This window comes from Bos javanicus, chromosome 5 (assembly GCF_032452875.1).
Source record: "Bos javanicus breed banteng chromosome 5, ARS-OSU_banteng_1.0, whole genome shotgun sequence".
Lineage (NCBI taxonomy): Eukaryota > Metazoa > Chordata > Mammalia > Artiodactyla > Bovidae > Bos > Bos javanicus.
Window position 1 is genome coordinate 85,494,693 of NC_083872.1, and position 16,094 is coordinate 85,510,786.

At 39.5% G+C, this 16,094-nt stretch overlaps 2 protein-coding genes across 2 annotated transcripts in view; both read right to left on the reverse strand.

Moving 5' to 3' along the window:
- LOC133248003 (uncharacterized) overlaps nt 1-5,121 on the reverse strand; it is an 88,513-nt gene extending 83,392 nt beyond the window's left edge. Inside the window, exons 1-2 of the mRNA XM_061417596.1 lie at nt 5,033-5,121; nt 2,035-2,193 (exon numbers count right to left, since the gene is read on the reverse strand). Coding sequence (XP_061273580.1) covers nt 2,035-2,193; nt 5,033-5,106 — 233 coding nt within the window. The 5' untranslated portion in view covers nt 5,107-5,121. The remainder of the gene's footprint in view (nt 1-2,034; nt 2,194-5,032) is intronic.
- Nucleotides 5,122-7,103: 1,982 nt separating this feature from the next.
- On the reverse strand, nt 7,104-15,817 carry LOC133248755 (inositol 1,4,5-triphosphate receptor associated 2-like). The gene is made up of 3 exons (XM_061419071.1): nt 15,253-15,817; nt 13,698-13,811; nt 7,104-7,291 (listed from the first exon to the last, which is right to left on the reverse strand). The coding sequence occupies exons 1-3, from the start codon at nt 15,815-15,817 to the stop codon at nt 7,104-7,106; spliced, it is 867 nt and encodes a 288-aa protein (XP_061275055.1).
- Between the last annotated feature and the right edge of the window lie 277 nt (nt 15,818-16,094).

Here is a 16,094-nt window from a genome sequence, read left to right on the forward strand (position 1 = left end):
TTGGTGATGGACAGGGAGGCCTGGCATGCTGCGATTCATGGGGTCGCAAAGAGTCGGACACGACTGAGTGACTGAACTGAACTGATGACACCTGTACACACAGACTTTGTGAGAACCAGGTTGCTTGTTTTCTGATGTTCAAGCATGTCCCACTTCATCTATTTTACCAGTGTCTGCACTTGATCTATTACATCCTCAAGGTCCAGTATCCCTTTCTAGCTTAAGCTAAGGTAATGAATGTTCTTATCATCCTTCTAGGCTACAGGTACCCTGTTGCTGTTCAGTCTCCAAATCATGTCTGACTCTTTGCAACTGCATGGACTACAGCACGTCAGGCTTCCATGTCCCTTATCATCTCCCAGAACGTGCCCAAGTTCATGTCCATTGAATCGGTGATGCCATCCAACCATCTCATCCTCTGTTGCCCTCTTCTCCTTCTGCCTTCAATCTTTCCCAGCATGAGTCAGCTGTTCGCATCAGGTGGCCAAACAGGTACCCTGAGGGCACATTTTAAACCTGACTCATCGATGAATCTCTCATAATACTCAGCATGGAACTTTGCATAAGTAGAGTTCTAGTGAACCACTGAATGTTGGGATAGATTTACACTTGACCTGTATGCATATTGGTCTTACACAGAGACTTGAAGGACATAGAGAACATCATTGCTAGAAAAGAACTAACAAACGTTGCTGATGGGAAAGTAAAGTTGTTTCACTGGTGGGAAAATAAAGCTGTTTTCCAAAGTCGCTTTGGAACTTTGGAAAAGTGTGGCAGTTTCTCAAAATACAAAGTATAAGTTGCATGCATGCATGTTAAGTTGCTTCAGTCATGTCTGACTCTTTGTGACGCTATGGGCTGTACCCTGCCAGGCTCCTCTGTCCATGCAATTCTCCAAGCAAGAATACTGGAGTGGGTGACCATTTCCTTCTCCATGGGATCTTCCAGACCCAGGGATTAAACCTGTGTCTCTTATGTCTCCTGCACTGGCAGGTAAGTTCTTTACAACCAGTGCTACCTGGGTAGCCCTAAAGTATAGGTTGTAAGTGAAAGTCAGTTAGTCGTGTCCAACTCTTTGTGACCCCATGGATTATACAGTCCATGGAATTCTCCAGGCCAGAATACTGGAGTGGATAGCCTTTCCTTTCTCCAGGGAAACTTTCCAACCCAGGGATCGAAGCCAGGTCTCCCACATTACAGGTAGATTCTTTACCAGCTGAGCCACAAGGGAAGCCCAAGAATACTGGAGTGGATAGCCTATCACTTCTCCAGCGGATCTTCCTGACCCAGGAATCGAAACAGGGTCTCCTACATTGCAGGTAGATTCTTTACCAACTGAACTATCAGGGAAGACCAAAGTATAGGTCTTAAAAAGTATAGCAATTTCACTCCTAGATACATAACCAAGAAAACAGAAAACATATGATCCCATAAAAACTTGCACACAAATGTTCATAACAGCAGTTTTTTAAGTGCCAAAAAGTGGTGCTAACCCAAATGTCCAAACTGAGGTATATTTATACAATGGAATATTATTCAGTCATAAAAAAGAATGAAATAGCAATATATGCTTCAACATGGATGAACTTTGAAAATGTGATTCTAAATGAAAGAAGCTAGACAGAAAGGTCACATACTGTATGATTCCATGGATATGAAAATGTTTGGAATAGACAAATCCATAGAGATACAAAGTAGATTAGTGGTTGCCAGGGGCTGAGAGGGGAGGACATAGGGAGTGGCTGTTAATCAGTATGGGATTTCTTTTTGGAGTGATGAAAATGTCCTGATCATGTGAATATACTTGATACCATGTGAATACATCATGTGGATATACTTGTGAATAACTGGAATTAGATCATGTGAATAATCTTGTGAATATACTAAAAAACACTAAACTAATTGTATACCTCAACAGGGTGACTCTTCTGCTTTGTGACTTGTATCTCAATAAAAAACAAATTTATTAAAAAAAAAAAAAAAAGGAAAAGGAACTGAGAATTCCCAGCACACAGTACCCACACCATGGCTCACCTTTTTATCTGAAGGCGCAGTTCAGTACAGTCCTCTGATAACTCTCTGTTTGCTTCCTCCAAGTTTTCCAATGCCAATTTCAATTTATTATTTTCCTCTTCCAATTTCTGCTTGTTGAAATGCATGTCTGCTATATAGGTAATCAAATCAGGCACCTCTCTGCGGGGAAAAGGATGAATGGCATAAACTTCAACATCACTAATCCCTTCCAGTCAAAGTAAGGCTTATGGTTAAGCCCAAACAAGCTTAAATATTCCTGTGAGGACTTCCCTGTCGGTCCAGTAGTTAACAATCCGTCTGTCAGTGTAGGGGACACAGGTTCAATACCTGGTCTGGGAAGATTCCACATGCTGCGGAGCAACTAAACCTTGTAGGCCACAACTGCCGAAGCCCTCCCAGGCTAGGCCCCGCGTGCCACAACTTACTGAGTTCTTATGCTGTAACTACTGAAGCCCACTGCCTAGAGCCTTTGCTGTGTGAAAAAAAGAAACCACCACAACAAAGAATAGCCTCCAACTGCCACGACTAGGAAAAACCCACATGCAGCAATGAAGATCCAGCACAACCAAAAATAAACAAATAAAGAAGATTTTCTACTTTATTTTCATTCATCCTCATAAACATAGTTCACATACACAGTATTTATTCAAGCACTTATTACAATAACACCAAAGATTTTTCCAAAATTGCCAGATATTTAGCATCTGCCACTTGTGAAATCAACTTTTACAGCTTTCATTTCTTCCTCTTCACTTTGCTCCCAACTTCTGTCTCTATCGACACTGAAGAGTTCCTACTTCTGCCTGGGTTATGGAAAATCCTGAAATAAATTGACACTGGATGCTTTCAATCAGAAATCTTGGCCGGTTTCAACAGGCCTTTAACTAGGAAACAATTCCTAGAGTTTTATCATTGTAGCCTGTAGCTCACAATTTAGTACTCATGGTTCCTAGTATTTTCTACAGCTTGTTAATATTTGTAGCTGTCACACTTGCCCTGACATTTGATCCTAAACCCTTTGAGAGTCTGAACTGTGTTTTTCAAGGAGTCCCAGGCCTTCTCTTCTTTGCCATCTTTTCCTAGACTTTAGCATAGGTTGGCTACACGGTTCCTAGTCCACACTTTTTGCACAGATAAACCTGAAGTGGCAAAGATAAAATAAGGAAGGACAGGTTCAGTGCTTCAATTCTGAGCTTCCAAAGCAGAGACTTGGGTTCAATCCCTGGTCGGGGAACTAAGATCCCACAAGCCACATGTTGGCTCAGCCAAAAAATTTTTTTCAAAATAAAAATAAAGAACAGAGTCACTTCTCCTTAATATCCAAATGCATGTGTAGCAGAAAACAGCTTTTCTCATTAATATCTAAAAGTATCTGCTGCTGCTGCTGCTAAGTTGCTTCAGTCCTGTCCGACTCTGTGCGACCCCATAGACGGCCTCCTACCAGGCTCCTCTGTCCCTGGGATTCTCCAGGCAAGAACACTGGAGTGGGTTGCCATTTCCTTCTCCAATGCATGAAAGTGAAAAGTGAAAGTGAAGTCGCTCAGTTGTGTCTGACTCTTATCCATCCCATGAATTGCAGCCTACCAGGGTCCTCCATCCATGGGATTTTCCAGGCAAGAGTACTGGAGTGGGGTGCCATTGCCTTCTCAAAAGTATCTATTGAAGCAGTAATAATGATTGACATATATACACTACCATGTGTAAAATAGCTAGCTAGTGGGAACCTGCTACAAAGCAGAGGGAGCTCAGCTTGGTGCTCTAAAATGACCTAGATGGGTGGAATGGGAGGGACATCCAAGAGAGAGGGATATAGGTATACATATAGCTGATTCACTTCATTGTACAATAGAAACTAATACAACATTAAAGCAATTACACTCCAACTAAAAAAAAAAAAAGCAACCCCCCCCCCCAAAGAGCTTAAGGTCAATGTCATAATTCTATGTATGATAGAACTTGTCGTGCGTGGAAAACACAAAGTCAAAGAAGAATAAAGTTTTCATGAGCAAGAAAATGCTTATTTATGTGACACTTCATAATCTTTCACAATTTGTGTTCCTAGTGAAACTACTTCTAATGCAATTAGGATATAATAGCTAAGAGTTAAAAATAAATTATGTTAGCCCTACCACACATGCACACAAGCAGAGCTAAGTGACTTTACCGTAAATAAAATACATGAAAAAGTTGAAAGTGTTAGTCACTCAGTCATGTCTGACTCTTTGAGATCTCATGAACTATAGCCCACCAGGTTCCTCTGTCCATGGAATTCTCCAGACAAGAATACTGGAGTGGGTTGCCATTCCCTTCTCCAGGAGATTCTCCAGACCCAGGGATTAAATCCAGGTCTCCTGCATTGCTTTGCCAATGTTACTTTGCCAACAAAGGTCTGTCTAGTCACAACAATGGTTTTGCCAGTAGTCATGTATGGATGTGAGAGTTGGACCATAAAGAAGGCTAGGTGCCAAAGAATTGATGCTTTTGAACTGTGGTGTTGGAGTGTTGGAGAAGACTCTTGAGAGGCTCTTGGACTACCAGGAGATCAAACCAGTTCATCCTAAAGGAAATCAGTCCTGAATATTCATTAGAAGGACTGATGCTAAAGCTCCAATACTTTGGCCACCTGATTCAAAGAAGTGACTCATTGGAAAAGACCCTACTGTTGGGAAAGATTGAAGGCAGGAGGAGAAGGGGACAACAGAGGATAAGATGATTGGATGGCATCACCAACTCAATAGACATGAGTTTGGGCAAGCTCTGGGAGTTGGTAATGGACAGGGAAGCCTGGTGTGCTGCAGTCCATGGGGTCACAAAAAGTCGGACACGACTGAGTGACTGAAATGAACTGAAATGAACTCCTGCATTGCAGGCAGATTCTTTACTGTTGGAGACAGCAGGAAAGCCCAGAAATAAAATAAAATACATAGATCTATGAAATAAGAAAATCCATAAGAAAAGTTGAGGCGCTTGAGAAAACATTACAAGTAAGAATGCTTACAAGACTCCTTTAGGCAAGTCTCCACCCAACCCCTTGAAGTTCCATGATGAAGAATCTGTTTTATCTGTGGTCATCTTAACTGAAACACACACAAGAAAGTTTTATAAAAAAATCCATTTCTCCAAATCACACAAAACTGGCAGAACAATCCCAAAGAAACACATACATACTTGCTTCACATGATTTTATGTTGTCCTGTTCAAAAGCAGAATCAACCATTGTGCTGCTTGATCCACTACTCTCTCTTTCCCTGTGGCCAAAAAACAAAACCAGTGAGCTAGAATTCCTTGTCAAACCAAAGCTTAGCCAATTTTTCAGATGTGTTCTGTATTTTCTTATTGATGGTAGTCTTTCTGAATTTTAAAACCATCTATCCATTTGGCCACAATTTGGAGCCCAACACTGTTCTTAAACAGAGTCATAGAAAAGAAACATGTTGTCTCTACCTCCTATAAACTTTAATCTAACATGAAGAAAAGAATATGAATGCATAAGTAAGTAGGTGATGATGCACATAGCTATAATTAGGCAATGGGAGCCTCAATGGATTAGGAAGCTGGCATGATTTGGAGGACTAAGTGGACACTTGTAGAGGGAGCAAGACGTTGGGCCTTAGAGAATTAGGAAGGGAAAGGCATGAACAGCTAATAATTTGGTGCACACTGAAGGTGCTCTTTTTTCTTTCTCATGAAAAACTAAGTTGAACTTGAACTAATTGTAGTTTGGAGCATATCATTCCTAAAATTTGGAGAACCCTATACACAGGCCTCTGCCCAGGACACCCCAAATAAACATATTAACACTTCAACCATTTGTTTTCCGAGAGTCTTTGTATTATGATTTCAGTTTTGCTGCCTAATCTTAGCAATTGACAAACCCTTAGATAATCTCTTCGGAGCAGCTACCAAAGCCTCTAGACTAGTACTTACATCCTATTGTGTTTCAACATGAGATGTTTTCAGAAGATGACTGAGCAGAATAGCTCAGTCCTCACTCTCATATTCCTATTAATAGATCCGCACCCATCACCATTTCTGAGTCTCTGTTCTTTTATATCTCCCATGTTCTTTTTCTTTTCCTTTATATTTGTCATAAAAATAAATTTTCTCTTTTGCCCTCACTCCACTTTACCCATGGATTATTGATATCTGTATTATACAATCAAGCCTAAATATTTTAGGAAAAGTAGAAAATTCATAAGAAAATAAGACAAAGAAGCTAAGGTCTTCATGCAAAGAAAATCATTTTGGAATATATTCCTTCCCACTTTCTCCTGTGCATATTTTTATTTCTCAACAAATAGGGGAGTATACTACATACACAGATCTATGGCCAATTATTTTAAATTAATACATATGAATATTTCTCCTGTCAAATATTTATTTAATTATAATTTTGAGTGACTAATTAGTATGGAAGTATTATCATTTGTCCAACCACCTACTATTAAATATTTGGTTTGCTTACATTTGTCATAATCATAAACAACATTCTGCATATACATTAGAGTATACAATTGGTTGTCTTTCCTGAAGTTACATAATTTGACCACATTGCATATTTCTAAGGCTCTGATGCTCGTGCTGTGCTCAGTCTCTCAGTCGTGTCTATCTCTCTGCAACCCCATGGACTGCAGCCCGCCAGCCTCCTCTTGTCCATGAAGGTTTTCAGTTAAGAATACTGGAGTGGGTTGCCATTTTCTTCCTCAAGGATATCTTCCCCACCTAGGGGTCAAATTGCGTCTCTTGCATTGTCGGTAGATTCTTTACCACTGAGCCACCTGGGAAGCCATACATTCCTAAACTGCCATTGAAAAGCTGTGCCAACTTGCAGTATTATAAACAAGGAGAAGGTCTATTTCTCCACCCTCCCTGACAACATGGGATAGGGTCATTCCTCTAAACCTTTGTTAAACTGATGCACCAAATATGTTCTCTTTATTTTCATTTCTTGGATTAATAGTAAGATACTATCAGATAGTATTTCCTATCAGTGCAAAAAACAGTGATTAACATTCATTGTAATCAATTATTAAATCAGAACCTGAAAACGCATCCTGCTGGGACTATGATTACCATTTGTTTCTGCAGTGAGCCATCATCCATTCCTTCACAGTGGCCTGGAAGGTTTCCAGGTTCACATGTACATCTCTCTTTTCAGGATCAAGCATGATCCATAGCTCCTCGAGGTCATCATCTTCAGAACCTTGACTAGTTGTCTGTCTCAGATAATCTATTATTTTGGTGACTCTGACTAAACCTTAGGAAGAACAAAGTCAAGTTAGTTTTTAAAGGTGGCAAAAGATTTTTTTTAAGTGAGGTGCTTAACTCGTTCAAGTCCATTGAGTCCTGGAAATGTGCCTTATCACCCTCGCAATCCTGCTGAGTTGATGTCATAAAGTAGAGCACTGGCCTTAAGGTTGGAGTCTAACCGACTAGGGTCAAATCTCGGCTCTGGACTGTATCAGCTGTGTGGCTCTGGGGAAATCACTCAGTCTCTTTGAGCCTCAGTGTCCTCATCTGTGAAATGATGCCTACTACACAGAGTTGTGAGATTCAAATAGGAAAGATTTATGTAATCAATAGGCTTCTCAGATGGTGCAATAAAAGAATCCGCTTGGCAATGCAAGACACAAGAGACGAGGATTCAGTCCCTTGGTTGGGAAGGTCCCCTGGAGGAGGAAATGGCAACCTTCTCTAGTATTCTTACCTGGGAAATCCCATGGACAGAGGAGCCTGATGGGCTACAGTCCATGGGGGTCACAAAGAGTCAGGCATGACTAAGCAACTGAGTGAGCGTGTGCACGCACACACGCGCACACACACACACAGATGTAATCAATAATCACTTGTGGGAAGTGGTCAAAAATGCCGCTTTATTTTTCTCTCCCATTCTTTCCTTAAAAAACAGTTAGTGGGGACTTCCCTTGCGATCCAATGTTAAGAATCCACTTTCCAATGCAGAGGACTTGGGTTCAATTCCTGGTCAGAGAATTAAGATCCCACGCGCTGTGGAGCAACTAAGCCCTCGAGCTACAGCAACTACTGAGCCCTGGCACCTCAACTGAAGAAGCCCATGAGCCACAGGGAAGATCCTGCCTGTCTCAACTAAGACCTGACACAGCCAAGTAAATAAATATTTTAAAATAAATAAATATTTTAAAAAAGCATTCGTGAAGGAAGGATTTCCTTGGCCCTAGGTGAAATTTTCAGCCTCAAGTAAGTAGTTTGACTCTTCGGGGTGGAGAGGGAGGAGTGGAAAAGTCATTCTTGGATATAATCAGCCCTACTATCACATTCAGAAATTAAAGTCATACAGACTGTTAGTAATTAACACACCAGTCTTCCTCAAGCATAAGACATCTTTTCTACTCTTAACTAGGGCCTGCCTTGGACTAGCAGTTTAAAGAGGGAAGGAAAAGGAAGTAGAAGTTTGATAGGGTGAAGTTTGATAGGGTGAAGATTCTTACCCCAGGAGGTAAGAAGAGACACTAATATTTGAAAAAAAAATTTTTTTAATAAAAAAATAAAAGAATAAGCTTAGTACATCATTAGGAAAAGAGAGCTGTAAAGGAAACTGAATGACTTTAAAGAATGCATTAATTTAATGGAAAATGTCATTAGGTTGTGACACAAAGAAATGGAAATAAAATTTTAATAGTTATTTAGAAGGATAATTTTTACTCCTGTTTGCATAATTGGAGAGTTGGAAAGTCAAAAAGAATACCCTATATCTCATTTTCCTCCACTAAAGCTCTAAAATCTGATCTTATACCTCAAAACCAGAAAGATCTCCTGAGACGTTTCTTTAACGTGTCAACTCAACTGGGCGACAGAGTGCCCAGTTATGTGGTCAGACATGATTCTGGTTGTTTCTGTGAGGGTGTTTTTGAAAGAGATTAAGATTTAAATTGGTAGACTAACACAGGCTGCTGTCCCCTAATGCAAGTGGGCCTGAATAGAACAAAAAGACAGACCCTTCCCCAAATGAGAGACAATTCTTCCTGCATGACTGCCTTGGAACCAAGACTTATCTTTTTTCCTAACTTTGGACTCGAACAGAAACATCAGCTCTTCTTCAGTTTCCAGATGTTGACCTTTGGACAGGTTGCCTCCTGCTTCTCAGGCCTTTGGACACTGACTGGAAGGAAACCATCATAAGCTCTCTGGGACTCCATCTTCATCTTGCTCACTCACCCTGCAGATCTTCGAACATGCCTGCCTCCATAATCACATGAGCCAGTTCCTTATAATTGTGCGTGTGGGCCTGCACGCTCAGTCGTGTCTGACTCTGCGACCCCATGGACTGTAGCCCACCACGTTCCTCTGTCCATGGAACTTTCCAGGAAAGAATACTGGAGTGGGTTTGCCATTTCCTTCTCTAGGGGATCTTCCCAATGATTGAACCTGCATCTCCTGTGTCTCCTGCATTGCAGATGGATCTTTACCACTGAGCCATCAGGGAAGCCCCAATTCCTTATAATATATCTCTTTATATATTTTACACACACACACACCCTGTTGGTTCTGTTTCTAATACATCTCCCATCTTCCTTTAATGGAGTTTCCTTATTTTCTTCCAGGAAACAATTCCTTAAATCCTGTCCATGCAGAGAGGCTTACCAGGAATAAATAAGTCCCATTCATCCTACCGATATAATTAAGAGTGCAGGTAAATGTTTTGCTATAAGAATGTTCATTATGGTTTATCATGGTTATTTTTGTGCTTTTCATAATAGAGAAAAAATACCCAATTGAGACATATTGTTTAAATATATTATGTTACATCCCCCTAGAGTACAGAGAAAATATATATTATTGACATAGACAAGTACTCAAAATTATTAAGTAAGAAAAAGCAGATTATAAAGCAAGGTGGAAACATTCCCACTTACACTTAGGGAATATATTGCATATAACTTAAGGAGAAAATAATGACCAAAAAAAAGGTCTTAAACCATTTTTTGCAACCATACTGTGGCAATGAGGTGGACAGACTCCAGGCTTCCCCTTTATGATCCTTGCTTCCTAATGCTTTCACCTTAGTGTAGTCTCCTCCCCTCGAGTGTGGGCATGATCTGGGACTTGCTTCTAACCAGTAGAATATGGCAAAGGGGACAGGATATACATGTATATGGTTGTGTGATTAACTTACATGAGATCACAGTGCCTATCTTGCTAGGGCTTCCCTGGTGACTCAGCAGTAAAGAATCTGCCTACCAATGCAGGAGACCTGGGTTCAATCTCTGGGTCAGGAAGATCCCCTGGAGAATTAACTGGCAACCCACTCCAGTATTCTTGGATGGAGAATCCCATGGACAGAGCAGCATGGTGGGTTATAGTCCATGGAGTCTCCAAAGAGTTGGCACAACTTAGTTACTAATACTTTCAAACTTTTATCTTGCTGGAGTCACTCCCTTGCTGGCTTTGAAGAAGAAAATCTGCCATATTAGGGGCTTCCTATATTCAGAGGTGCAACTAGCAAGAAACTGTCTCGCTGACAGTAGCAAGACTCTGAAGTCTTCAGTCCTATAAGAGCAAGAAACGAATTCTGCCACCTAAAGCAGGTCATTCCCTACTTAAGCCACAGATGAAACTGTTAAGGCTAGTCAAGGAAAACTTAAGCACTAAATATTTTCTCTGCTCTTTGTCCTCCCCTCTCCCCTCTACTATGCATTGTGTATCTGCATTTTGCATCAACCAAACATCCCCATCGGCAGAAATACCTGCTCAACCATAAAGAGCAACATTATCCTAGCATCAACAAGACAACCCCTAAAAAGATAACCTTCCTTCTTATAAGGAGCTAGGATGACCCATGACTCACTACTCACCTTATATGCTTAGATCCAGATTGTGTAAACCGTTAATAATATGTACACCATTTAATGTACAGCCTTCTGTCTCAAACATGTGCTCCGACTTTTAACAGGTAGAATGGTTCTCCGAGTTTTCTGAAAGGCTGTTCCTGGATTATAGTCCTCACTTTGGCTTAAAATTTTCCATTGCTTTCTTAGATCAACGGATTCATTTTGTACAGACATTACAAAGGAGAATAGTAACTTTACAAGATGGAGATTTGGCAGACACCACACTAATCAAGGGATCAAAGTTAAAAATCCTGGTATATTGTACTGAGAAGAGCATAACATCATTTCTGTAGTGTGCCTGCGAAAATGTACGGCCTGAATAAACAAGAGGAAATATCAGACATTCTACAAAGTAGCTGGCATATAGTCTTCAAAACTTTCAAAGTCATAAAAGGCAAGGAATCTGAGGACTTACTCCAGATAAAAGGAGATTGAAGAGATGTGAAAACTAAACACAGTGTGTGATTCTGAATTTGATCCTGGACCAGGAAACAAAAAAGCTATAAAGAATATTGTTGGGGAAATAGACAAAATTTGAATACAGACATTTAAATTAGATAACAGTATCATATCAATGTTAAATATCCTAATTTGGATAATTGTTCTGCAGCTATGCAAGCAAATGTTCTTCTTTGTAGGAAATACATACTGGTGTACTTCAGGGTAAAGAGACACAGTATCTGGAGTTTATTTTCAATTAGAAACACCATCAAACTTTTATCTGGCCTTTCCTTTGGGAAACAAGACTCAGCCACAGCCTTATAAAACTGATAAGCAGCATAGAGTTTCTCTTTATAGATATTCCAGTTGATAAAGTAAGAAGGAATGATAAACTACTAACCTTCACATCATCTAATGAAAGAATAAATCTAGGCCTTCACTCTCAAATAGTTTTGTCTTTTGATAAAATTACATATACTGTGACTCCTCTGGCAGTCCAGTGGTTAAAACTCCATGCTTCTAATGCAGGGGTGAGGGTTTGATCCGTGGTCAAGGGACTAAGATCCCACATGCCTGCCACTTGACGTAGCAAAAAAAAAAAAAAATACAAAATACACTATCTATACAGAGTCTTGCCCAAAAACAGATATAAAACATTTACCTGATCAAGCCTCTAAATGTAGGGGACAAAAAACAGGTTGTATTGCTATGGCCCCACAACCACTAAAATTCAGATTGGAGAAAATGAGGCGATAAAAGGGCCAGTTTCATTAACAAATAACTTAAAATACAAAAAGAATGAAAAAGGAACAGAGGGATAAGCCAGATAACCAATAACAATGAACAACCCTTTCTTGGATACTGATTTAAACAAATAAACTGTTTAAGAAAACATAAATTTCTCGTACAAATGAGAAAACTTGAATGTTGGTAAGGTATTTGATATTTAAAAATTACGTTACATTTTTGGTCATAAAAATGACATTGTACATGTGTAAAATAGACAGCTAGTGGGAAGTTTTGTACAGCACGGGAGCTCAGCTCAGTGCTCAGCAGTGACCTAAAGAGGTGGGATGTGGGGGTGGGAGGGAGACTCCACAGGGAGGGTATCTGTGTACACATATAGCTGACTCACTTTGCTGTACAGCAGAAATGAACACAATATCGAAAACAATTATACCCCAATAATATGTTAAAAATAAAAAATTTTAAAAGACTTTGTATAGCTGTATCTAAAATCAGTCTTTATCTTTTGAATGTACTGAAATGTTTACAGAGGAAATAATATGTCTTAGACTTGCCTCAAACTAATCCAGACTTCGGAGAAGGCGATGGCACCCCCACTCCAGTACTCTTGCCTAGAAAATCCCATGGATGGAGGAGCCTGGTGGGCTGCAGTCCATGGGGTCGCTAGGAGTCGGACACGACTGAGTGACTTCACTTTCACTTTTCACTTTGATGCATTGGAGAAGGAAATGGCAACCCACTCCAGTGATCTTGCCTGGAGAATCCCAGGGATGGAGGAGCCTAGTGGGCTGCCGTCTATGGGGTCGCACAGAGTCGGACATGACTGAAGCGACTTAGCAGCAATCCAGACTTAGTGGGAGATAGCGGAGGACAGAAGAGCCTGGCGGGCTACAGTCCATGGGGTCAGAAAGAGTCAGACACAACTTAGAAACCGAACAACAACAGGAACAATCCAGAGTGGAGTGGAGGAAAAATGAGACATCATGATTTATGACATATACATAACGGTCATAATATCCTCTCCACTTCTGTATATGTTTGAAAGTTTCTATAATAAAAAAGTTTTAATCCAAATGAAAGGAAACCATATGGACCAAGCAATTTGTGGGGGCAGGTTATACTATGAGTCATTAACAGTGGTTACTCAGGGAAACAGGATAACAGATGAGTTCTTTTTTCCTTTCTTTTCTCCATATTATTAATTTTGTTACAGTGATCATGAACCATTGACATGCTAAACATTACTTGCGGAAATTTTAAGAAAAGCATGTCTCTAAGAAAAACAGAAGTGAAAATCTAAAATTGACAAAAATTGGAGCTAAATTTGTACAGCGGTTTTATTTATATGAAGTATGTATTTCTTGTGAGGCAACACCTATGAGATGTAAATAGTTCCAGTCAATGACTGCAGCTGGTAAAATTGATGATAAACTCAGTAAAATCATTCAAGACTCTAAATAGCCATCGCCCCTCCCAAATTAGGTTGCACCTGCCATATGTACGGACACAGATACACAGATACACAGAAACCATTTCCCTTTCTCTCACAACAGAAAGCACGAGTGGATGAGTATCAGTGAAAATCTGAGCAGAAAACTTTCAACTAACCTCTGCGTTTGGAGTCACATATATTAAAAATACTCCTAAGCAACTCTTCTTCATAGGTCCTGGTGTTGCTAGAGGTTACATCTTCCTTGCCATCATCAGTTCCTTGTTTCCACCCTATCAGAAGAAAAAGTTTGCAAATCCAGATGCTTTTATGTGCTAACATGCTTAGTTACTATTTTAATTTTAACAAAGAGTCAGATTTGACTGAGTGACTAACATATATTTTTACGTATATGGTTATGTTTCAAATATTAAAATAAAGAGCAGCCCACAATACTGGTTACTTAACATGAATAGATCAAGAAAAAAGTGGTCTTGAAGCATCTTTAATTATTCATGTTTCCTTTCAAGTTTTACAAAGGTGGAATAAAAGGAGAGAAGATGAAGAAGAAACTGAGCTTTATTGTCCTGTGATAGTAAAAGCACTCTGTGAGGCGAGAGAGAAGGCGAAATTGAGATTCATTTCTGTTATGCGGGTAGGTACTTTTCATTGGCAGAGTCGATAGAGAAAGTTGAACGGGCTACAGTGTGTTATCCCTATTCTTGCCAGCTCTGGTACCTTCATCTCTAAGGTATTGCCACTGTGCAATTCTATGACAGGTTAATAATGATTGACATGACTGGAACAGTGAAATAGATAAAATTAATTTTGCATTTTTGATGACAAGTGAACATTTATACAAGGAAATGTATGCAAATATTTGTAGTAAAAAAGTTGTTACTTCTGGATATTACTTTAGTTATATTGCTTACAACTTCTGGCACTGTGAAGGAAGTGGTATAATAATGAGGTGCTCAACGGATTAAGACAGTTTAGTCCTATGAAGAATATATGTTTGAAGAAACTCATGTGCCAGAATGGATAGGTTTCAGTTAATATAATGCAATTGGGGGAAATAAAGCTATCTTTACCTGTTTTAAAAAAAAAAAAGCACTCTGTGAAAAAGCAAATAGTGTTAACACAAATAAGAATATTTTAAAGAAAACAGAGGGAAAGTAAACACTAGCTATACAGAAAATGTATCATTTTACATTGCTTTTTAGGGTCTATCATACATGGGATTCTGTAAGCAATTCCCTAAATAGAATTCCAAAATTTCATTGAACTTGGCCTACAGAATTTGCATTGTTTCCTGGTGTACCTTATTGCCGCTACACTTTCTTACATGTTTCTCTCACATACAAAGAGGGAAAAATATTAAAATGTTATTTTTCAGCAAGGCATGTTGGAAGTATATGAATTTTAACTCCCATGTATCTACGTATTTCTATCATGACATTCTAATTTGCCCAGGAGAAAGTTTGTTTTCAGGTCAGTAGAAAAATATCCATGATTATGATTGAAAATATAATCTAGAATTGCTATCAGGTTTATATTTGAAAGCATAGAAAATACTGATGTTGCAGATATAAGATTTTTGTTGAGAGAAAGAAAATTTTAAGGGAAAGATGGATGCTTCCATCAAGTTTCATACTTCATTTTAGATCAGGCACTCTCAGAGTCATATGCTCCTTGCTTTATTGGAAGAACAAACATTAAAAGATAAATATTTACCCTCTTCATTCGGAGATAATTTTTTCACCATGGAATCCTGAGGAGTAGAGCTCTGATCAGAGGTGGAATCAAAATCAAGTGCTAAGGTACTAAAATCATTTTCACTACAATAGTTAGTCAAATCCTTGTTAGCAAAGAGCTCCCTTTTCATAATCTGCGGTGTCAAAGATGTGTAATTCTGGGAGCTCTGTGATCTTGGCCTTGAGATATTTTCAGAACCTGCGAGGATAAGTGAGTATTTTGCATTCTCAGGAGAGCTGAGATGAGAAATGGATGGGGTTCTTGGAGACACTATCTGAGACTGTGAAGTGAAGGTGCCATCTTTCTCAGGACTCAAGAAGAGCGTGTCGAGCAGAGGGACGTGAGCAGCCATCATTTTCTTCAGTACCTCTTCAAAATCCTTCTTGGGGTTAGTCTGTGGGCTGTCAAAACTGCTAGACTGGTATTTGATAATCTGTCGGATGGGATCAGAAATGTCTTCTCTCTTTTGGATGGCTCGCAGTTTTCTACAGATGCTTTCCACGGGGTTATGCCGCTTCTCAGCTACCTTCTTTGCAGAGGCCATTGCGGACTTTCCTCCAGTGAGACAGAGGAAGTGGCTAAAGTACAGGCAAAATATAGACATGTTTTTCAGTTAACACTGTCCTAACAATAATGGAGCAATGGGCTATTTATTCCCAAACAAACTTTGGGGGGATCAAGATGTCTTTAAACCACCATCTTTACAACAATTGCTTTAAAAAACAGAGTATTGTCGATTTACAATGTTGTGTCAGTTTCAAGTGTACGGCAAAGTGGTTCAGTTACGCATACATTGGGTTGGCCAGAAAGTTTGTTTGGTG

Coding starts and splice junctions, on each gene's coding strand:
- LOC133248755 (XM_061419071.1), bottom strand. CDS start 15,817: ATGGCCTCTGCAAAGAAGGTAGCTGAGAAGCGGCATAACCCCGTGGAA. Junction 13,812..15,252: donor ATTATCTCCGAATGAAGAGG/GTAAATATTTAT, acceptor TTCTTCTGATAG/GGTGGAAACAAGGAACTGAT. Junction 7,292..13,697: donor ATGTGACTCCAAACGCAGAG/GTTAGTTGAAAG, acceptor GTTCTTCCTAAG/GTTTAGTCAGAGTCACCAAA.